The 22,607-nt window shown below is 39.6% G+C and overlaps 1 protein-coding gene across 3 annotated transcripts; it reads right to left on the bottom strand.

The window, feature by feature from the left end:
• Window positions 1-2,607: 2,607 nt before the first annotated feature.
• On the bottom strand, window positions 2,608-21,394 carry LOC144253695 (uncharacterized). Of its 3 annotated transcripts, XM_077796397.1 has the most exons (8): window positions 21,167-21,394; window positions 11,512-11,652; window positions 8,821-9,030; window positions 8,039-8,127; window positions 6,927-7,053; window positions 6,266-6,349; window positions 5,176-5,234; window positions 2,608-4,589 (listed from the first exon to the last, which is right to left on the bottom strand). In XM_077796397.1, exons 4-8 carry the CDS (start codon window positions 8,069-8,071, stop codon window positions 2,730-2,732), a joined length of 2,163 nt encoding a protein of 720 aa, XP_077652523.1. In that variant the 5' UTR covers window positions 8,072-8,127; window positions 8,821-9,030; window positions 11,512-11,652; window positions 21,167-21,394; the 3' UTR covers window positions 2,608-2,729. The 3 variants fall into 3 exon arrangements, with proteins under 3 accessions (XP_077652523.1, XP_077652522.1, XP_077652524.1); XM_077796396.1 differs by lacking the exon at window positions 8,821-9,030; XM_077796398.1 differs by lacking the exons at window positions 8,821-9,030; window positions 11,512-11,652; window positions 21,167-21,394 and having other exon boundaries at window positions 6,927-7,022; window positions 8,039-8,088.
• Window positions 21,395-22,607: the final 1,213 nt, after the last annotated feature.

Below are 22,607 nucleotides of genomic sequence, written 5' to 3'. Positions count from 1 at the left end.
ATGCAAAAGAATACAGTTGGACCACCTCATACTACACTCAAAAACCTGCCGGAAGCCACCCATGACCCATCTGTGAACTGTGCATGAACTAAAACAACGTTGAAGCCATTAGGTAAGAAAGCCTGGTACCAGGAACTCCCAGCAGCAACCCTGCTGGTTTGAGAAGACCTGGTTCATGTGACTTCCTTCCCAGCTCCATTATAAGTTTAGCAGAGCATTAGAGATGGGGTGACCCACTGGAGTCACACAGCCTCTCGGAAATAGGTGTGGCTGCCATAATGCCATTCGACCTGTTTGTGGCAAAACCCCTGCCACACCCAGAAGCAAGACTCTTCCCAATGAGACCTTATCCCTGCCTTTAATGTATGCCCTCTTAAATAAAGAATCTGGGCCATTTTTCAGTTGTTCAGTTCCAGCTCCTATCAGGACTGGAAGTCCCATTAGGCGCTCTGTTTTATCTAATTTCTGGCTCTGTCTCTATTTCTTACTAATTATTTCAGACTTTTTATTTTCTCAGGTGGCTCACACCTCCTGAGCAGAAACCTACTCTGGTGGGGTGCTGGTCACCCCAAATTAAAAACCCATTCAAAATCGATTAGTCATAAACCTGAGGACATGAAATCATAATACTCCTAGAAGAAAACAGCGGGAAAAGCATCATAACACTGGTCTTGGCAATTTTTTGGAGTTCACATCAAAAGCAGAGGCTACAAAATGTAAAAATAAACAAGCAAGCTACATCAAACAAAAGTTTTCTTCACAGCAAAGGAAACAACAAATTAAAAAGGCAACCCTATAATTGGAGGAAATATTTGTAAACCACATATGCAATTATAAGCTAACAATACTATATAGTCATAAGGAAATAAATGTACATTAAATGTAATAGCAAAAGAAAAATCCAATTTTAAAATGGGTAAAGGGCCTGACTATACAATTTTCCAAAGAAGATATAGAAATGGCCAACAGATACATAAGGATGCTCAAAATCACTGGACATCAAGGAAATGAACATTGAAACCACAAAGAAACATCACCTCATGGCTCTTGTGAAAAATCAAGATAGTATTAGAAGGAAACCACAACACTTTTTTTTTTTTAACACCAGGGATTGAACCCAGGGACATTTAACCACTGAGCCATATTCCCAGCCCTTTTCATTTTTTACTTCGAGTCAGGGTTTTGCTAAATTGCTTAGGTCCTCACTAAGTTGCTGAGGCTGGCTTTAAACTTGCAATCCTCCTGCCTCAACCACCCGAATCACTGAGATTACACACAAAACTCTTGTACACAGCTGAATGGAACAAAACTTGGTAGCCATCTGGAGAACAACACTATGGAGTTTCCTCTTAAAATTAAAAATAGGACATCCAAATGATCCCACAATCCCATTATGGATATATATATATCCAAGGAAATGAGTGCCTAATGTTAAATGCAACAATACTGATAATAGCCAAGGTATTGAAACAATCTAAGTGTTCCTTGATGGATGAAGGGATAAAGAAATTGTATGTTGTTTTGTGTGGGGGGGGGAGGAGGAAGGAGGGAATATTTACCCTTAAAAAGAGAAGAAAATTCTGCCATTTAGGGCAACAGGGGTGAATCTGGAGGACATTATGCTATGTGAAATAAGTCAGATAAAAAAACACAAATACTATGTGATCATACTTAAATACAGAATATAAAAGTCAATACAACCACAAAAATGGAATTCTAATTAGAATAAGTTATACTCCATGTATGTATGTCAAAATACGTTCTACTGTCATGTATATATAAAAAGAACAAAAAAATAAAAACAAAACAAAAAAGGAACCTAAAACCCACAGAAACAAAAATACAATTGTGGTAACCAGCAGCTAGGGGAAGGGATAAATGAGATGGTAAAAACTCTCAGTTATGAGTAAGTTCTTGAGACCTTATATGCAGCATGGTGAATATAGTTAATAAAAAAATGTGCTGTAAAACTGAATGTGCTAAGACAGTAGGAAGTGTTACACAACACCAAAAATAAAAGGTCACCATATCGCATAGGGAAATTTTAATTAGCTTGATTGTAGTAATCGTTTCACAAACATATTTTGTACATCAGATTCTATATCCTAAATATATACAATTTTAGTTATCAGTCATATCTCAGTAATATTTGGAGAAAAAGTAAAAGAGGTAAAAGAGCAGTAATTAAACATTTAAAACTGAAAAGTCATAAGCGTACACAAATATTTAAAATATTTGAAATACTGAAACTGCCAAATGTTCAAAAGAAATCTATACCGCCACAAAGAAAACCACACCTCCAACAGCATTTCAGGATCCAGGGAAGCAATTCTCATATCCCATAGATGAACAACTTCTCTTAAGTGTGAATATCACGTTTATTAAAAATTGAAGAATAATGTAATATAAAAAATGACTTGCAAATACTTTTTACTCATGAATTCTTTCTCCATTGGGTATCGTAGGTGACCATCAGAACACTTAGCAGAACTACAACTTTTCCATATCTTATATCTATAAGGTTTCTCTCCACAGTGAGATCCCAAAAAATAGTTGAGAGCTCTCTATGCTTCTGACATGGTACAGCTTCAAGATGAGTTCCTGCATGTTGGATTGTGAGCAGCTTCTGATGACTTCCCCACACTTCTTAAGATCATGGGGCAGCTTGGAATGTGAGTTCTTCCAGGACTTTGATGTGAACTGTGACAGATAAATACTTTATACATGGCTTACATTGATAAGGTTTCTTGCCACTGTGAATCTGAATGTATTACTAAGGCAAGAGGGCTTCCTAAAGCAGTTTCCTCGTTCCTCACATCCAAAGGGTTTCTCGCCAGTGTTTCCATATGCTCAGTAAGATGAGAAGAACTACTAAAGGCCATCCCATAATCCTTACATTTATAGGGTTTTGCTCCACTGTGAATTCTCACATGCTTACTTAGGTGTGAGTAAACAGTAAAGGCTTTCCCACATTCTTTGCATTCATACGGTTTCTCTCCAGTGTGAGTTCGCATGTGAATGTGAAGGTAGGAGGAACACGTAAATGCTTTCCCACACATATTACATTCAAAGGGCTTCTCTCCAGTATGGATTCTTAAATGTGCAATAAGATATGAGGAGGAAGCAAAGGCTTTCCCACATTGGTCACATTCGTAGGGTTTCTCTCCTGTGTGGCTTCTTATATGTTCAATGAGGCCTGAGGATGTAGTGAAGGCTTTCCCACATTCCTTACAATCATAGGGCTTCTCCCCAGTGTGAGTTCGTACGTGTTTAGTGAGACCTGAGCGCACAGTGAAGGCTTTCCCACATGCCTCACATTTATGGGGTTTCTCTCCTGTGTGAATTCTTACATGTTTACTTAGGTGTGAGGAAACAGTGAAGGCTTTCCCACATTCCTTACATACATAAGGTTTCTCTCCCGTGTGAGTTCGCACATGATTGTGAAGATAGGAGGAACATGCAAACGCTTTCCCACACATGTCACACTCAAAGGGGTTCTCTCCAGTGTGTGTTCGTAAATGTTTAGTGAGGCTTGTGCGCTCAGTGAAGGCTCTGCCACATTCCTTACATACATAGGGTTTTTCTCCAGTGTGAGTTCGCATATGAATGCGAAGATAAGAAGAACACGTAAATGCTTTCCCACATACCTTACATTCAAAGGGCTTTTCTCCAGTGTGTGTTCTCAAATGTGTAATTAGGGATGAAGAAGAAGCAAAAGCTTTCCCGCAATGGTCACATTCAAAGGGTCTCTCTCCTGTGTGACTTTTCATGTGTTTGATAAGGCCTGAGGATGAAGTGAAGGCTTTCTCACATTCCTTACACTCATATGGTTTCTCTCCAGTGTGAGTTGGTAAGTGTTTACTAAGGCCAGAGCGCCCTGTGAAAGCTTTGCCACAGTCCTTACATTTGTAGGGTTTTATTCCTGTGTGAACTCGAAAGTGATCATTAAGGCATGAAGAATTTCTAAAACATTTCCCACAAATCTTACATTCAAAGGGCTTTTCTTCAGTGTGGGTTTTTAAATGCTGAGTTAGTGGATAACACCTAGAAAAGGCTTTCCCACATTCCTTACATTGATAAGGTTTCTCTCCTGTATGGGTTCGCATATGAATGTTAAGATTGGCAGAATATTTAAAACTTTTCCCACATTCCTTACACTCATAGGCTTTTTTCCCAGTGTATGTTTGCACATGTGTAGCTCGGCTCCTGGAGTGGCTAAAGGCATCACCACACTGCTCCCAAAGGAACAGTTTGTCCTCACTGTGAATTCTACCCTGTGATGGAAGGTGAGACTGACTAACAAAAGTTTGCCCAAAGTCACTGCATTGAAATGCTCTGGCTTGCATACAAGTTGCCTGATAAGCGCCATTAGGAGTCACACTGCAATCTTTTCTATATTGACTGAACACAGCGAGTTTCTCTGCAGAAGTTTCCTTGTGCAGAGTAGGAAAATCATTTCCAAACTGATCATAATCCCAAGTGTTCCCTCTGTTTTGAGTACCCATGTTTGTCAGAAAGTGTGAGTGTCCTTTGAAGATTTCTCCATGTGGCTTAAAGTCATACAGCTCCTCTCCATTGTGGCAACTTGCCTATTGATTCAAAAATAAAAAATGAATGGTGAATAAGAAAATTTTCAAACTTATTTGTAGATTCCACCCATGTCAAGACAAAAACATTATGATGATTATGATTTTTGTTATTTTCAAAAAATATGTACATAGTTATTGCCCTCTGAGTTTCACTGCCTATGAGTAAAGGAACCCTACTGCAAAATGCCCATGCCATCTGCTCTGTGAAAGAATCTCTGTGGGTTTTCTTAAGATTATTTTAAACATTCAATGTCCAGTTCTGTGGGTAGTAATATATCCATGAGGAAACTCTGAATTTTTAAGGTTCTGGGCATCTCTTTAGAAACCTGCTCCCTATGGGTAAAGGTTATTTCTCCCAAATATCTCTCGCTGGCACTAATTTCCATCATGTAATGCCCATTCCTCTCTAAATGTGGAAAATAAGAAATATTCAGGGCTGAGGTTGCAGCTCAGTAGTAGACCACTTGCCTCACACGTAAGGTACTGGGTTCCATCCTCAGCAACACATAAAAATAAATAAATAAAATAAAAGTATTGTCCATCTACAATTAAGAAATAAAAGAGAAATATCCATTGTGAATCTTACCAGTTGCATCCCTCTTGTCATTTTTAACCAAAACACATCCTGTCGAAGTGCTGCCCATTCTGAAAACAGAAAAACATATAAGTGTTTCCATGATAAAATAGTCAGTTGGAAAAGTTAAAAATGATACATCTCATTTGTACCTGTTTTCATATTAATATGCTAAAAGACAAAGCCAGAATATATTCAAGTAGTTTGGCTATATCTAAAATTCAAGGGGCAAGGGAAGCAGCTTGGTATTAGCATGTATGAGGCACTGGGTTCAATTTCCAGTAACAAAATAATGACAATAATAACTAAAATAAAATAAAATTTGACAGTCATAAGGACATGGTCAAAATTTAGAAATTAATAACTTATTCTGAAAATTAAATGTCCTGTTAAACAGAAACAGTATTATTAGGAAAGGAAACTAAGAAAGGTATGAACAAAAACCATACGTGAAAAACATAAACTCAAAGAAAAAAGAACAAGTCACTGGCTGAGACTGTAAGAATGTCTGGAATAAACGGGAAGTAATGGAGTACTAGAATGTGAAGATATCCCAAAGCTTCCAAGTCCAATGGCCTCGGCCTTCTCACTCAAAGGGTATTTTTTAGTTTCCTCTGGTTAGGCAGTGGTACAGGCCTATAATCCCAGCAACTCTGAAAGCTGAGTCAGGAGGATTGAAAGTTTGAGGCAGTTTGGGCAACTTAGCAAAGACCCTATCTTATAATAAAGAATAAAAAGGGCTGGGGGTGCTACGGTTTTGGCTCAGTGGTAGAGTGCTCGCCAAGCATTCATGAGGCACTGGGTTCGATCCTCAGTACCACATAAAAATAAAATGAAGATATCGTGTCCACCTAAAACTGGAAAAATAATAATAATAAATATTTTTTTAAAAAAGGCCTGGGGATGTAGCTCAATGGTAGAGCTCCCCTGGGTTCCAACCCCAGTACTGCAAAAAATAAAGTGTCCCCAGTGGTAGAGCTTTTGCTTAACATGTTCAAGACCCTATATTCCACCCCTAGCATCATAAAAAAGAAAATTCCTTATAATACTGCAAACATAATGAACTTCCCATTGACCAGAAATATTTTTCACAAATACTTACCTTGGATGACACCTCTCTCCACTGTCCTCAACTCTTCTTCTGCCTCCAAACAAGAAATCAGGCTGGGTTTGATGAGCTGACATCCTGAACATGAGGAAGGATGCATTAATGGAAGTGGCTCATTCAAGAGATCATAAACTTTCCCATGATTTAGGATCTATGGTTCTAAAGTCAGAAGTGAAATGATTACTGAAAAAAGACTTCATATGCAAATACCCCCTCTTAATATCTGATCCCTGAAACCCAGACTGATGATTATGTAGACATTTACAAAGCACTAAATGTTAATCAAATAGGAAATAAAGTGAAACAAAAAGATTTTGTAAACATGGGGAAAATCTACATAAGTCATTCTTAAAACCTTACAGTGTATCAGATTCTATAGAGGAACTGTTAAAACACAGATGACAGAGTCCCAACTGAAGAGTTTCTGATTCAGTACCACCAAAGATGGAGGCTGAAGATGCACTTTTATGAGAGAATAATAATGAAACTATTGATCCTAGGACCACATCTTAAAAACAACCACAGTAAATAACAACATATTGGGACTGGGACTATGCCAGTTATTTTCCTCACAGTTGACATCACTGATATTGCAAAACAGTAAAAACACATTATACTTCTGTTTTATGAGATGTAGTAATGATGGCAGTCTTACCTACAGCCACCAGGTTCTGGTAGTTCTCCAGCATCACCTCTCTGTACAGGTTTCTCTGAGTTTGGTCCAGTAAAGCCCATTCCTCCTGGGTAAAGTCTAAAACCACATCCTCAAAGGTCACAGACTCCTATAACACACACATTCCAGTTTGAGCCAAGAAACATCTCCATAAAGTTCACTGAGGATGAGAATGGATAACCCAATGCCTAAACAGAGTTGGAAGTTCTCCCAATATCTACCTCAGAGTTTCATGGTTCTAGAGACTCTTTGTTTGCACACTCACCCACTATTCATCCTCTCCACTCATATGGCTTGAATGGCACACTGAAAACATGAATGTATCTCACCACAACCAGACCAGGAGCTCTTTCTCATCTTACTTTCCTCTATTAAAATATACTCCTGGCCGGGTGCCACGGCATACTGTAATCCCAGCAGCTTGGAAACCTGAGGCAAGAGGATTGCCAGTTCAAAGAGGATTGCCCCTGTCTCTAAATAAAATACAAAAAGGGCTGGGGATGTGGTTCAGTGGTTGAGTGTCCCTGGGTTCAATCCCCAGTACCCAAAAATAAAAAATTAAATTAAATTTAAAATATATATATATATATATATATATATATATATATTCACACATATATCACATTTTATACATTCAATAAATGATAAATAAATAAAGTCTTTCATAAAATGAAACATTCACCTTCCTATCATCTATCACAACCCTCAGCAAAATGTGAGACATGCAGTCGGTGCAAAGAAATCCCAGGACGGGCTGGGGTTGTAGCTCAGTGGTAGCATACTCGCCTAGCATGTGCTAGTCCCTGGGTTCGATCCTCAGCACCACATAAAAATAAAATAAAAATATTGTGTCTATCTACATCTAAAAAAATAGTAATAAAATATTTAAAAAAAAAAGAAATCCCAGGACAATTTTCAGGATAATTGTTCCCCAATATAAAAGGCTGTATTCTCAGGAGAAATTCAGCTTGGACTCAGTCCTTCAGGGAGACTTTATATGCTTTGAGAATCCCTGCAGACAAGAACACCTAGATGAAAATATCTACTTGGAGCAAGGAAGTATGCCATTTGGGAGGATAGTACATTCTTCCTACCTGGTAACAATTTGTCAGGCCATCAACCACCATCCTTTCTGCCTCTGTCTTTTCTTCATGAAGGCAAATGGGGTCCCTAGAAAATAAGCCTAGTAGGAAGAGGGGAAAAAAAGACATAAAAATCCAGAGGTGACCATTATTCCCACACTTACATGCCTAAAGGTCATTCCATTCTAGTTCAAAATTTCCACATAAGCCAGCCCACTCAGGAAAACATGCTAGCCCCGCCACAACCCATGTTCACAGGCACTGCGCCGTTCCTGCTGACCCCAGTACACAGGGTCCACAGTCAAACGTGCAGACTGGAGAGGATGTCCACTGTTCCCTGACCAGGCCAAAAAGACTTCAGTCCATTTTTCTGCTGCCGGCCTGCTTGGTGGCAAAGGGGCTGAGGTAGCCACCACAGTCCCCAGGGCTCGCCTTGCCCACATGTAGGCAGAATGGCTGGGAGCCAGGATGTATGTGGCTCGCCCAGCCACTGCTGGTCCTGGAGCAACTTGTGTGGATGAGTAAGGACCACAGCCTTCCTGTGCCAAGGCTGGATGGTGTTTAAGTCACACAGTTAATTGCTTCAACTTTCTCTAGATGGTTTCCAGCCCTACTAGTTCAGTGCATGGTTAAAGGAGGTCTCTGTTCAGTACCTAGCCACCTATCCTACCAATATAGTCGTGGAAAAGAAAGAACACTGACTTAACAGCAATTTAGCAAATACTGCAGAAGAGTCAAAAACTTTTCAGTTTCTTGTAGATATATTACCAAAGAAGATTTCAGCTAGTAAGTACCTGAAAATGTTTAAAAAGGAAGAGCATGAGGACGATGATGACGGAAGTGAAATCTAGAAATCGCCTGGCGAGGACCCTCCTGGGTGAGCCCTGTTCCTTTGAAGCAAGCACATCACCATGTGGCTTTGGTCTCCTTTTCCAGAAACTTCCAGTACAGCATATTCCTTCATGGCTAAGACTGAGCATCTCCTGCATCTATGCCATGAAAAGCTGAAGGGAAAATAGTGCAACTGCAGTGACAGGCCACCCTGCAGCTGACACCACTATACTTCCCCTTGAACTTGCAGGCAGATTCTGAAGAGCTTCTGGATAAGCTGTGGATTTATATATGATTTATATTCTGAAATTAGTTCTTATAAAGAACTGGATTTAGTTTTAGCTAAATATGTAGTTCCTAAGTCATACATTGCTTCTCACCTCTGTTTATGTATTTTTTTTAAATTTTGACTATTCAAATTTTTTTATTGTAAAGAAATATATTTTTCTTGGGCTGAGGTTATGACTCAGTGGTAGAGCACTTGCCTAGCATGTGTGAGGCACTGGGTTTGATTCCTGGCACCAATATATAAATAAATGAACAAAAGAAAGGTTCATCAACATCTAAAAAAAAATTTTTAAAAATAATAAAATAAAAAAAGAAATATACTTTTCTATTAAAGATCTGTACATATTTTTATAGTAACATGCTTTGTGGAACTAGTTTTAGGATCCTTTTGTTCTAATCCTTTGCTTATTACCTGAGAGTTTTGTGAAAGTTAAAAGCAAGCATTTCTTTCTGGGGGTTTTGCTCAGCAGTGGGTGTATACTTAGCAGCACCAGGATAGGTTCCCCAGTACCAAAAACCAAAAGCCCACTTATATTCCCAGAGAAGCTCCCAGATTATCAAATGAAACACAGAAATGCTTCTTCTGCGTTTACATCCAGTAAAATCACCCTCTTTAGTTTCAAGTCTATGAATTTTGACAAATGTATAATTTGGGGGAATTTTCATTTTGCTATGTTTTGTTTAAGACAGGATCTCATGTTGCGCAGGCTAGTCTCAAACTCAGCCTCCCTAATAGGTGGAATTACAGACACCTATCACTGTGCCAGCCACATCACCCAAAAGATTACCCTGTGCTGCCTATCCCCTACCCTCTGGCAACCACTGACATTTTCTGTTCCTCTTGTTTTTTAAAAATTATTTTTAAAGTATTTAAAAATCCACTTTTGTCAAGCTTTGAGTTTTTAACTAATGTAGTCATGTAACTATCACAGATAAGATACAATGCTTTTGTCACCCTCTGGGCAAAGCCCTCCTGGTCAACCCCACCACTTTACCCTGGCAACCCTGAGCTGTTCTTTGTCACTGTAGCATCAGCCAGCAAACTTTCTGGTAAGGACCATATAAATATTTTAAGCTTTCTGGTCTATATAATCTCTGTAGCAACTACTCAGCTCTGCCACTATAGTAGGAAAGCAGCCAAAGATAATATATAAAATGTAAAAGAATGAACATGGATGTATTTCAATATTTTGGACTCTGAATTTTCTATAATTTTTTTCTTAGTTTAGATGGACACAATATCTTTATTTATTATTTATTTATTTATTTATTTGGTGCTGAGGATCGAATCCAGGGCCTTGCACATGCAAGGTGAGCGCTCTACTGCTGAGCCATAATCCCAGCCCCTCTAAAATTTTTATTTTTCTTTAATTAGTTAAAAATGTAAATACTTAGCTTACATTCTGTATAAAAATGGAACTAGATTTGGCCCACAAACTAGTGTGTTGACTCACCTGATCCAGAATGTTGTGTAATTGGAATCATAAGGTATGTAGCATGAGTTTGTCATTTTTGTATTTAGTAGAAGCATTTGAGATTTGTCTGTGTGGCTGCAGATGTTAGCTGTCCATTCCTTTTTACTGCTGAGTAGGATTCCATTGTATGGAAATACCAGTTTATTCATTCTCCAGGTACATGGATAATGCCCCATTTAGATTACTCCCAGTTTTGATGGTCATAAATAAATCCCTATAGGCATTTGTGTAAAAATGTGCAATGGAGCACAGCTATCAATCCCAGCAACTCAAGAGTCTGATGCAGGAGAACCGCAAGTTCAAAGCCAGCCTCAGCAACTTAGAGAGGCCCTGAGCAATTTAGCAAGGCTTTTGAGCAACTTAGTGAGACCCTGTCTCAAAATAAAAAAATAAAACAGGTTGGGGGTGTGGCTCAGTGGCTAAGCACCCTGGGTTCAATCCCTGGTACAAAAAAAAACGGGGCTAGAGTTGTGGCTCAGCAGTAGAGTGCTTGTGTAGCACATGTGAGGCAATGATCCTCATCACCACATAAAAATAAATAAATGCTACAATACCAGAGCAATGTGTCACAATTAGAGCCAAAAAAAGAGATATTGAGCCATGCCACCCATCAGAAAAAGTTTAATGGTCTCATTTTACAGATGAAGAACTATAAGCCCTGAGAAATATGCCTCTTTAACTGCCTGTGGTGATAGAACTCATAATGAAATCATGTAGCACCTATAACTAAAGCAAACATACCTGGGGGCTGACTTACAAAAGAGCCCTCTCTGCTGACTTTAGTATCCCTGAAATGAACAAGCAGCAGCATCAAGCCCAGAGAACTAGAAATATACTATACACGGGGCACCTGAAGTAGAGTCTCTGAAAAATAACATCAGCAGAACTTACCACAGGACAAATCAATGGCTTCCATCCCGTAGGGCTGATGGTGAAACAGGCCTGTGATTCCAAGGACACATCAAGGTAGCTTACGCATTTAAGGGGATGGTGGCAATCTCTGTTCCTCTGTATAGAAGGTTGTATGTGTTCCTGTAGATATCAACCATTTATCAATAAGCATTACTTATTATTCATCAAACATCAAGCAAGGACAATATGACACAAGAAAATTACAGATCAATACGTATGATGCTGGGTGCAGTGGTGCATGCCTGTAATCCCAGCAGCTCAGGAGGCTGAGGCAAGAGGATAACAAGTTCAAAGCCAGCCTCAGCAAAAAGTGAGGCACTAAGCAACTCAGTAAGACCTGTCTCTAAATAAAATTCAAAATAGGGCTGGGGATGTGGCTCAGTGGTTGAATGCCCCCAAGTTCAATCCCTGGTACTCAAAAACAAAACAAAACAAAAAAACAAAATAGATCAATATGCATGATGAACATAAATGCAAATATCCTCAACAAAATGCAGTTAGCCCTCTCTATCCACAGGTTCCACATAGTAGATTCAGATAAGATTGGGCACATTCAGCGTGGTGTGGCCGTAGACTATATCAGTGGATTCAACAAACTTCAGATCAAAAATACTTTTTTTAAATTCTGGAGACAGCCAGGCACAGTGGCATATGCCTATACTCCCAGCAGCTCAGGAAGCTGAGGTAGGAGGATCATGAGTTCAAAGCCAGCCTCAGCGACTTAGTGAGGCCCTAAGCAACTTATTGAGACACTGTCCTAAATAAAATACAAAAAGGGCTAGAGATGTGGTTCGGTAGTTAAGCAGCCCTGGGTTCAATCCCGGTACCAAAAATTTAAAAAAAAAAAAAAAAAAAACCATGGTTGGGGGCTAGGGATGTAGCTCAGTGGCAGAGTTCCTGCCAAGTATGCACAAGACCATGGGTTTGAAATCACCTCAAAATAAAAATTTTATTTTATTTATTTTTTTTTCAGAGTAGAGATTAGAAATTTATTAAAAGACAGAAGAAAAGACTTCTCCCAGAGGAAGAAGGGGACCCAGAAGGTGGAATCTCAAAATAAAAATTTAAAAAAAAATTGAAAACAATCCCATTTACAGCAACTACAAAAAAAAATACTGAAGAAAAAAATCTATCCATGAAGATCAAAAATATGTACTCTGAAAATTAAAAAAATATTGATGAAAGAATTGAAAACAACCCAAAAAATGGAAAAGGACAACCAAACACGATGCAGCTCTGGAATAGAGTGCCTGACTTAGCGTGTGAGGCAACAGGTTCAATCCCTAGTATCACCCAAAAAAAAAGAAAGAAAACGACAATTATATTCACAGATCAGAATTATTAAAATGTCCTTATTGGGCTAGGGTTTAGATCAGTGGTAGAAAGGTTTTCCTAGCATGCCCAAGGCCTTGGATTTGTGAAAAATAAAAAATCCCAATGGTCCATTTTCAGAATACAGGTATTTAGCCTTAAATGCAAAATCATTTGGGATGTAAGAAAGGTGGCTGCAGAGGAGATCAGAATGGAAAATCACAAGGCAGTTAACACAGAGGGTAAAAATTCACAGCCCCTTGACAAACCGCTGGCAAGAAGGAAGGCCCCACCACCTGACCAACAGAGAGAAACTGGGTGCACTCAATCCAAGGGGGCTTTCCCATCACAAGAGAACAAAGGGAGATGGGGAAAACCAAAGGTATATTTCTTTTAAAAACCCAATAGGAGACAGCAAAACCTTGGTGATATTCGGAATGACTGTGCCTTCTATAGCACTCCGCCAATGAGGAACCAGTGGAGGGATCTTGCACTCTAGGGGATAAATCACTAGTTATACCCAATGTGGGGGTCCCTGACCACTAGGCACCTGATCTTGCAAGATTACTATTAAAGTAAAGCCTCATTTTTTACTGTTCCTTGTATCTTTTAGTCTATTCTTTGGGCTTGGGCAGGTGAAAAAAAATTACCCAAAGTGATCTACAGATTTAATGACAACCTTTCCAAAATTCCAATGGCATTTCCCCCAGAAATATTTTTTAAATCCTAAAATCCACATAAAACCAGAAAAGACTCACCAGAGCCAAAGAACTCTGAGCAAGAACACAGCTGGAAATCTCAAGCAAAACTGCATGTACTGACATAAAAGCTGACATAAGAGACCAATGGAACAGAACAGAAATAAATCCATACATTTATGGTCAGTTGATTTGCAAACTATCCATCTGATAAGGGCCAATTTCTTACAGTGTTGAGCAACTAGTGGGCATCACAAGTACTCCAGAGAACTCCAAAAGAAACTAAATGAGGTTGTAGAAACCTCTAGAGTAAAGGGGTTTCTCAGAGCATTAATAAAAAATGCCTGGTGATTTTCATTTGTATATAAAATTTGTAAATGAGGAATATCCTCCCATTAGAACCCAAAAAGGACAAAAAGATGCTGAACTCATGTGTCATCAAGAAGTATATTAAATGAATATCCATGGAGAATGTTATTAATGTAATGTCATACCTGTAAGTCCTAGAGAAAGGTGTATACAGTCAGTGTTGTCTGTAAAGATAGTATGTGATCACAACATTGTTAAGTTACCCCAAAGGTCATGTGTAAAACAGGAAATGTGTCCCTTTGGAGGGTGAGGCCCACTGAGGCTGAAAGGCTGCTGAAATAAGTAATGAAAAAAAAAACACAGAATTTGTAATAAGAGAAAAAATATTACTAGTTTTTGATTAAATACAATCAGTAATGTTAATAATACTACTACCAAGTATTGATTATGGGGCCTTCCTAGATGAAACCATGGTATTTCAAGATTGCAATCATCCATTATGAGGCACCATTTATTTATTTTCAGATTTAACAATGGGCAATAATGGCCTGCCATATGGAGAAGTAGTGGAGATAATCACCTTTTATTTATTATGTTTTATATAACCAGGTTTAATCCTGGAGGGCTTTAATTTGAGGCCATATTAACTACTTTAATTAGGGCCCACAAATGAAACCAATTTGTAAATGACAAAAACTGACTTTAGTTTTAAATGACTATTTATTCTATCAGAGGATATAGGTGGAGTATTTTAGGGCAATGGGTATGTGACTCTGAAATCCAGTCAAGCCTACAGTTAAAAGAGAAGCATACCAATTTTCTCATATTGAATAACTTTAGGAATATAAGGAGAACAATATTTAAATTTAGTGGGATCCTCAGGTATAGCTATAATTTGAGTCCCCATTATTAATGTATTCATGAAATTTTGTCAATTGATCATGTTAGCACATTTTAAAGATAAAGTAAAACCTACATTGTGCAGGCCCAAATCCCAACACCCTTTTTAATCTCTTTTTTTCCCCCCTTGAGACAGGGTCTTGCTCTGTTGTCCAGACTGGCCATGAATTCCTAGACTCAAGAGATCCTCCTACCTTAACCTCCCTAATAGTTTTTTTAAAATATATTTTGTTACATAAAAGTTTAATATATAAATTTTTAATTTTCAACAAGATCATATTATGGAACTTCTTTTATTTTTCTTTCATATGTATAATCTGTCATATAATTACTTCATGCTATTTATTTTTTTATTTGTTTTTAGTTGTAGATGGACACAATACCTTTTTTTTTTAAATTTATTCATTTTATGTGCTGCTGCCATATGGAGAAGTAGTGGAGATAATCACCTTTTACTGACATAAAAGCTGACACAAGAGACCAATGGAACAGAACAGCAAACCCCTGGGTTCAATCCCTAGTACCAAAAAAAGAACCCAGGGCCTCACACGTATGAGGCAAGCACTCTGCCACTGAGCCACAATCCCCCCATTCATGCTATTTATAATAAAATATTTTCATATCTATTCAACTAACTTGTATTTTCTCCCCTGGCACCTAGGGATTTGATATTAAAATTATTAATTAGGGCTGGAGATGTGGCTCAGAGGAAAAATGCTTGCCTAGAATGCACAAAGCCCTTGGTTCAATTCCCAGCACCACAAAAAAGAAAAAAAGAAATTAAAAATAAAATTACTAATTAATCTATGGCCACTTTTATCTTTGTTCAACTGGCATTTGCACTATACTTAAGTTTTTTATTCCCATTCAGCTGGGAGTCATCTGAGATGACAGTCTCTTCCCTCACCTTTTTCATTTTGTTCTAGGCTTTTAGCCACCTGATGCCTAGATATTTAGTTTCTGTCTCTGGCTGATAAAGGAAAAAGGGAGCAGGGTTGGGGGGCCAAAGCCTTGGGCAACCTCTCCTCACATCCTGCTCCTTTTCTTATACTCACGCACAAAATCTTTCAAAATGGATTGGCACAGAGACATGGATGGACAGGAAGAATAACTTCTGATGTTCTATAGCACAGTAGGATAACTGTGGTAGACAACAAGTAACTGAATAGTTCAAAGTGATTAACAGGAATCTGAATGTTCCCAACACAAATAAATTATATGTCTGTCTAAACACAGTTTTAAGTGTCAGTAAAAATACTAATAAGCCAGGTATGGTAGCACATACCTGTACTCCTAGCAACTCAGGAGGCTGAGGCAGGAGGATTGCAAGTTCCAAGCCAGCCTCAGCAACTTAGTGAGGCCCTAAGAAACTTACTGAGATCCTGTCTCAAAATAAAATACAAAAAGGGCTGGGATGTTTCTCAGTGGTTAAGCACGCCTGGATTCAACACCCAGTATCAAAAAAATAAAAAGTAAAAAGGTCTGAAGATGTGGCTCAGTGGTTAAGTACTCCTGGGTTCAATCCCTAGTACCAAAAAAAATAAAAATAAAAAATGGCTTGTACCTCTAGATAGCTAAACATTGTAATAAACATACTAAAACATAAGAAATAATTAAGACTTTAGCACAAACTGGTTTCACAAAATGAGGCCCAGGGATTCCTAATTAAAAACAGTTTATTAACAATGGCCCAGTGTAAATTAAAATAGGACCTCAAGGATTTAAACTTACATAAATTCCAGTTCATAAAGAGGAGATTATCTCTACTGCTGCTCCATCTGTCAGCTCAATCTTGCCTATTTTTAAATTTGAAAATAAAGGACACCTCATGATGGGTTGCTACAACTCTAATTGGGACCCCATCTAAAATTTCTGATTCTATCCATTCAACACCCAGTAAATATTGGCCTCTTATAAATCTGGTTAACATGTTCTGTTCAGTGCCTATTTCAACAGCCTCTGGGCTGCAGCTTGCCCCCACCTCCAAAGACATGCAATACACCTTTTCCTCATCCAATAGATCTGGCATCCCTGCAATGTCTTTGAAAACAAAAGAGGACATACTTCTTCTGCAGGAACATAGGTATGATAATGATAACATCTTTCCCTAACGAGATTCTACTGGCACACTCATGAAGGACAAATAACTGCAATATCTTCTAGTACTCTTTTTTGAGTTCTGGCAAAATAGTCCACATTTTGTAAAATTTCACAAACTTTATGTCCAAACTAAAATCAACAGGCACTCCTATTAGCACCTTCAAATTAAAAAAAAAAAAAAGAGTAAACAAAAACTCAGCTTGAGATAGAGGTTCTGGGAATCTTTTTTAATGCTCCTCAAGTCTCTAGACCACTTGTGGTGGCCATTGGTTGCCCATGGCATCTAATGTAAGGAACTGCCCCTCTTGCCCTCCTGCTATTTGCATTATAGGTATGACTGGCCACCTACCAGTTTCTCTTGGAAATAAAGGATCTCACAAACCCTGAGCCTATCACCTCCCATACCCAGCTACCCATTATGCTTTGGGTCATGGAAACACCATCCCACAAGCTTTGCATGAGTACTAAGGCCTCCTTAAGACAGCATGGAGTAGAACATGGGACCTCTGGTATACTCCACCTGCAAGAGACAGTGGCTTCTCCTGTTATCAGCCTCTTTACCAAAGTGTCCTCCATGACTACCTAAAAAGTCCCTTGGAATTAACTGAAGAATAATTGGAGTCCTTAGACAAGGGCACTGCTGACTATCATACATGATGAAGTTTAGTGGAGAGTTGCTGCTTTCCATCCACTAGAAACAACCTAAGTAGCCAAACATGGGGTATTCATCTTAGCATTGGAAGCCCTGATCAACAAATGCCCCCATCTCTTACATTTATTATAAACTACTGGGCCATTACCTAAAAATTGTCCCATTCAAGGAAAAACAAAAAACCCCTCTGGGAATTTCTTAACTGACAGATACCCAAATGTAAATCAAAATCTCACATTTCCACATACACTTAGGCCATAAAACAAGGCTTTGCCAAGACATCCATTTTCTCTTCAGAGTTAGAAATATGATAGCAGGATCTAAACTTCCAGCAGAAAAAAAAAATAACACAATCAAAAAATTCTCTCAAGTATAGTTAAACAACATTCTGTTAACCGTTGGTATTATTACCACTGGCTTGGGTGCTTTACTGGTTTAAAACCAGAGGGTCACATTAACTCCACTGGGTACCTACTTAAAAAGGATACCCTAATCCCACACCCCTGATGACTTCACCTCAGCCCAATGTATCACTGCTAAAAATGACATCACCCCAGAAAACATAGCCCCAACTCAGGAACTTGCTGTTGGAGATGGCTTCTCCCATTACACTTAAAGCTCCACAAAACAATGCCCACAGACTGTCACCTGAAACACCAAATGGACATAGAATAATTTTGCTTTTCCTCCTGAACTCACTGTCTGCTTGTGCCATGCTCCTGGTACACCAATTGTTCTCAGTTCAAAATTTATTTTTTCTCTGCTCAAATGTATACCTCCATACAGTTCTAGGAAAATCTGTATTACTAAAATTAATGGAGATTACTGTTTTCCTTCCCACATATCACCAAACTCACAGCCCAGGAAAGGACCACCTATTCACATGTTGCATTTTCCTATTACACTCCTCCCACTTTCTCCCGTCATCTCATGGTTTGACTCACCAACCACAATCTCTCTTTAGGTGTTGTTATACACAACATCTATTTTTTTTTGAGGGTCACCGACCCTGATGTTTATTTTATTTTATTTTTTCAAGAGAGAGTGAGAGAGGGAGAGGGAGAGGGAGAGGGAGAGAGGGAGAGAGAGAGAGGGAGAGAGAGAGAGAAAGAGAGAGGGAGAGAATTTTAATATTTATTTTTTAGTTATCGGCGGATACAACATCCTTGTTTTGTATGTGGTGCTGAGGATCCAACCTGAGCAGCACGCATGCTAGGCGAGCGCGCTACCGCTTGAGCCACATCCCCAGACCCTATACACAACATCTAAACTTTACAAATACTTTACCAAATGATTACTTTATAATCCCTAAAATGAAAGTGCAGGTTATGTCACTAAGGTTTTGATACTCTTCTAACTAGCTTCTGAAGTGGCAATGTGGCAAAACTATAAGTAGCTTCTAAGAACTAAGGACAAACTCCAGCAGACAGTAAGCAACAAAATCTACAACTGCAAATGAGTGAGTCTACAAATAGGTTTTTCCCTGTGTAAGCTTCCCTAACTAAGCAATATGAGACTGCAACCCCATCAATGACTTGTTTGCAATCAATTGAAATCCTGAGCAGAGACTCTACTTTAACCATGTATAAGCTCCTGACTAAAAGAAACTAAGATAGTAAGAGTATGTTGACAGTGCCCAGTGGTACATGCCCACATCCCAGCTACTGAGGAGGCAGAAGCAAAAGGATCACTTGAGCTCAGGAATTGCAGACCAGTAAGGACAGGATAGCAAGACTCTATTTCAAAAAGAAAAACAAACAGGTCTGGGGCTGTGGCTCAGTGGTAGCGCACTTGCCTGGCATGTGTGAGGCACTGGGTTCGATTCTCAGCACCATGTAAAATAAATAAAGGACTATCAACAACTAAAAAAAATTTAAAATTTTTTTTTAAAAAAAGAAAAACAAACAAACAAACAAAAAGAGCCTAGTGTGGTGGCACATGCCTGTCCCCAAAACTCAAGAGGGTGAGTGTTAGAGTCTGTAAACAAGTCTGGATGGCACCTGGCAAAATGCCAGAGGGAGTGGTTTGTGAAGTAATGCCAGCAGCCATTAAGTGTGGAGATTTCTTATTGGTTGACTGATGTACCTAGTTTATGCTAATTAAGATAAGCTCTGTGGAATGTATAAATACCGCTTCTGTCCTACAATAAAGGTCTCCTACTCCTGCTGTATCAAAGTACACAAGTTGTTCATCACCCCCCTGATTATTTTGCCCAGCCAGCCGGGCTGTGGCAGGTGAGGCATGGGAATCACAAGTCAATGTGGGCAACTTAGCAAGACCCTGTCTCAGGATAAAAATTTTTTAAAAGATTGGTTGTAGCTCAGTTGTAGAGCACTTACATAGCATGTGTAAAGCCCTGGATTCAATCCCCAGTACAGGAAAACACACACACACACACACACACACACACACTCATGTTTTATTTTATCTTGCCTTATATCATCTGAATATGTATAACTTAGTTTCCCTGTCATTTACATATTAAAGAGTAAATTCCTTAGCTTTATTTTCCATAGAAAATAACAGTAGTGTCAAACCTGGAAGTAATCTTTGATGCACGTCCCTCTCTCCTGCAAAAAACATAATCCAACAATTCATAGAAAGCTTTCACATCTTCTACTCCATTCTGTTATGGCTAACTCTAGCAATCTTGTAGTTTTGGTCTAGGGTTAATCATCATTCTTTTCTTAGTTTCACTCCCATAGGAGGATCAGAGAATAACACTGTTCTCCACCTTTGTTAATTTGTAAAAATCCATTATTCCCTTAGTTACATGTTAGCCTCCTCCACTAATTTACAAGCTCCCTGAGAACAGCTCTACATTGAATTTTGTCACTATGCCTTAGCCAGGCATTCTTCAATCTACAAGGAAAACAAGAAATGAAAAACACTGAAACATACTAAGAGAATACAATCAGAAGTATGACTTTCTGAAAGAGTGATTCCTAAAAGACACAAAAACAATAGCCACTACTCTAGCTTCAAAGAGAATAAAAAAGCAATTACAATATATGAACCTCGAATAGAGATAAGAACTAAAAACAACCAAAACCATGCTTTTACTTTTTTACCCAGCCTATATATGAATAACATTTTTAAAAATTTTCTAAGAGACGCATTACCAAGGACTTAGAGCTCAATATGCCTGCAATTTTCAAATACTTCTTTTCAAATAGGCCAGTCAAAAAGGTTCATTTTTCTGGAGAGAAAAATGATAAACTGAAATATTAAATGCAATCAAGTCTCCATCCTGTCTTCCACAGGCCACTGTGGCGAAGCTCTGCGGGAGGCACAACCCGGCAGTCAGATGAATGGCTGAGTGTGCTTGTTTCGTGGACTGGCTCGCGATCTACCCACGTTTACGGTTGCAGACGAAAACACGCACTCCCTGGACACCTACCAACGCGGCTTTCTCTCTAATTGTAACGTGTCAGAAATGGATACAGGGCGCTCGAAGCCAAAGCCGCCGGCAAGCACCCCCGCAGCTTACTCCACGCAGGCACGCGGGTCGCCAGGTCGGGACGCGGGGACGCGGGGACGCAGCCACCGAGACCCGAACTGCCGGACCTTCTTTCCTCCCCGGGAATAAGCCACAGAGCCTATCTCGGGGGCTTCTGAAGAAGCAATCGCCGTATCTGCAAAAACCCCGAGGAAGCGCGTTTACCAGCAGTAGCGACGTGGCTCCTGACAGCCCGAGCGGCCTCGCAGACCCGGTAGCCCGGGAGGAGGCGCGGGCCCGGCGGACGCGGGCGGGGCAAGCCAGGTGTCTCCCGAGAGGCTCCTCGGCGTCCCGGGTCAAACGCCTACTTTCACTGCCCCCTTCCAGCGCCGGTCGGCCCCGCACCCAGCCCTGAAGGCGTAGGAAGCCCCAGGGCCACTAAGGTGAAAAGGAACCCAGCTACCAGGAGTCAGCACCGGAAAAGACGGAAGCGAACCATGACGTCACTTCCGCCTGCGACTTGCAGCCGGAGGAGACTGACTGCGGGGTTCGGGCATCAGACACTCTGAACCCCTAATGGCAGAGAAATGGTAGTTCCTCGCGCGAGGGTGCGGCAGAGCCTGAGATCCACTCAGAGCGGGGGCAGGAGGCAGAACCAAGCGCGGAGGTGAGGTGACTACTAGGCCCGGGGGCAGGGTCTTCGGGGGCGGGGCGGGGGCGGGTCTAGGCCTGGATGCTGACTCCGCCCACAGCCACAGAGTCCAGAGTTGATTCTTCATATTGATGAACCTGACAATGCAAGGTAGTACCAAAACAAACTGTTGTTCTGGCATAAAATCAGACACGCAGAACAATAAAACAGAATAGAAAGCACAGAAATAAACCCATGTATATTCAGTCAAGTGATTTTCAACAAAAGTACCAAGAATACACAACAGGAGAAAGAGTCTCATATAAATGATACTATGAAAACTAAACATACACATGCAAGAGAATGCAATTGGACCGTTATCTCACACCATACACGAAAATCCATCCCAAATGGATTAAAGAATTAAACCTCAGGCCAGGCAATCAGAAAACTCCTAGAAGTAAACACAAGAAAAGCTTCCTGACATTTACCTTGGCAATGATTTTTTGGAGTTCACACCCAAACCACAAGCAACAAAATAAGTAAGTAAGGCTATATCAAACTAAAAGAATTTCGAAAAGCACAGTAAACTATCAAACAAATAAAAAAGTAAAGAATGGGAGAAATTATTTGTAAACCATAAATCTGATAATGGGTTAATAGCCAAAAATAAATAAATAAGGAACTCATACAACTGAGGAGGGGGAAAAAACCCAAATAGCCCAATTTAAAAATAGGTAAAGGAAGTGCTGGGGTGGGGGTGACACCGTGGTAGAGTACTTTTCTAGTATGTGCAAGGCCCTGGGATTGATCTTCAGCACTAGAAAAAAAAAATGGCAAACAGTGCAGAGTATTTGCCTAGCATGCACAAGGCCGTGGATTTGATCCCCAGCACCTATAAGTAAGTAAATGAATGAATGAATAAATAATAAATTCAAAGGACCAGGGCTGGGGATGTGGCTCAAGCGGTAGCGCACTCGCCTGGCATGCGTGCAGCCCAGGTTCGATCCTCCAGCACCACATACAAACAAAGAT

Source organism: Urocitellus parryii, chromosome 3 (assembly GCF_045843805.1).
Source record: "Urocitellus parryii isolate mUroPar1 chromosome 3, mUroPar1.hap1, whole genome shotgun sequence".
Lineage (NCBI taxonomy): Eukaryota > Metazoa > Chordata > Mammalia > Rodentia > Sciuridae > Urocitellus > Urocitellus parryii.
Note: the sequence above shows the minus strand (reverse complement) of the source record. Positions and strands in the feature narration are given on the sequence as shown.

Bases quoted from the DNA above. Each gene is read 5' to 3' on its own strand.
- LOC144253695 (XM_077796396.1), bottom strand. From the start codon at position 11,536: ATGGAAGCCATTGATTTGTCCTGTG. The intron at 7,054-8,038 runs GTAGGAAGAATG...TGTGTGTTATAG, and splicing joins GCCTGACAAATTGTTACCAG to GAGTCTGTGACCTTTGAGGA. The intron at 4,590-5,175 runs GTAAGATTCACA...TTGAATCAATAG, and splicing joins TGACAAGAGGGATGCAACTG to GCAAGTTGCCACAATGGAGA.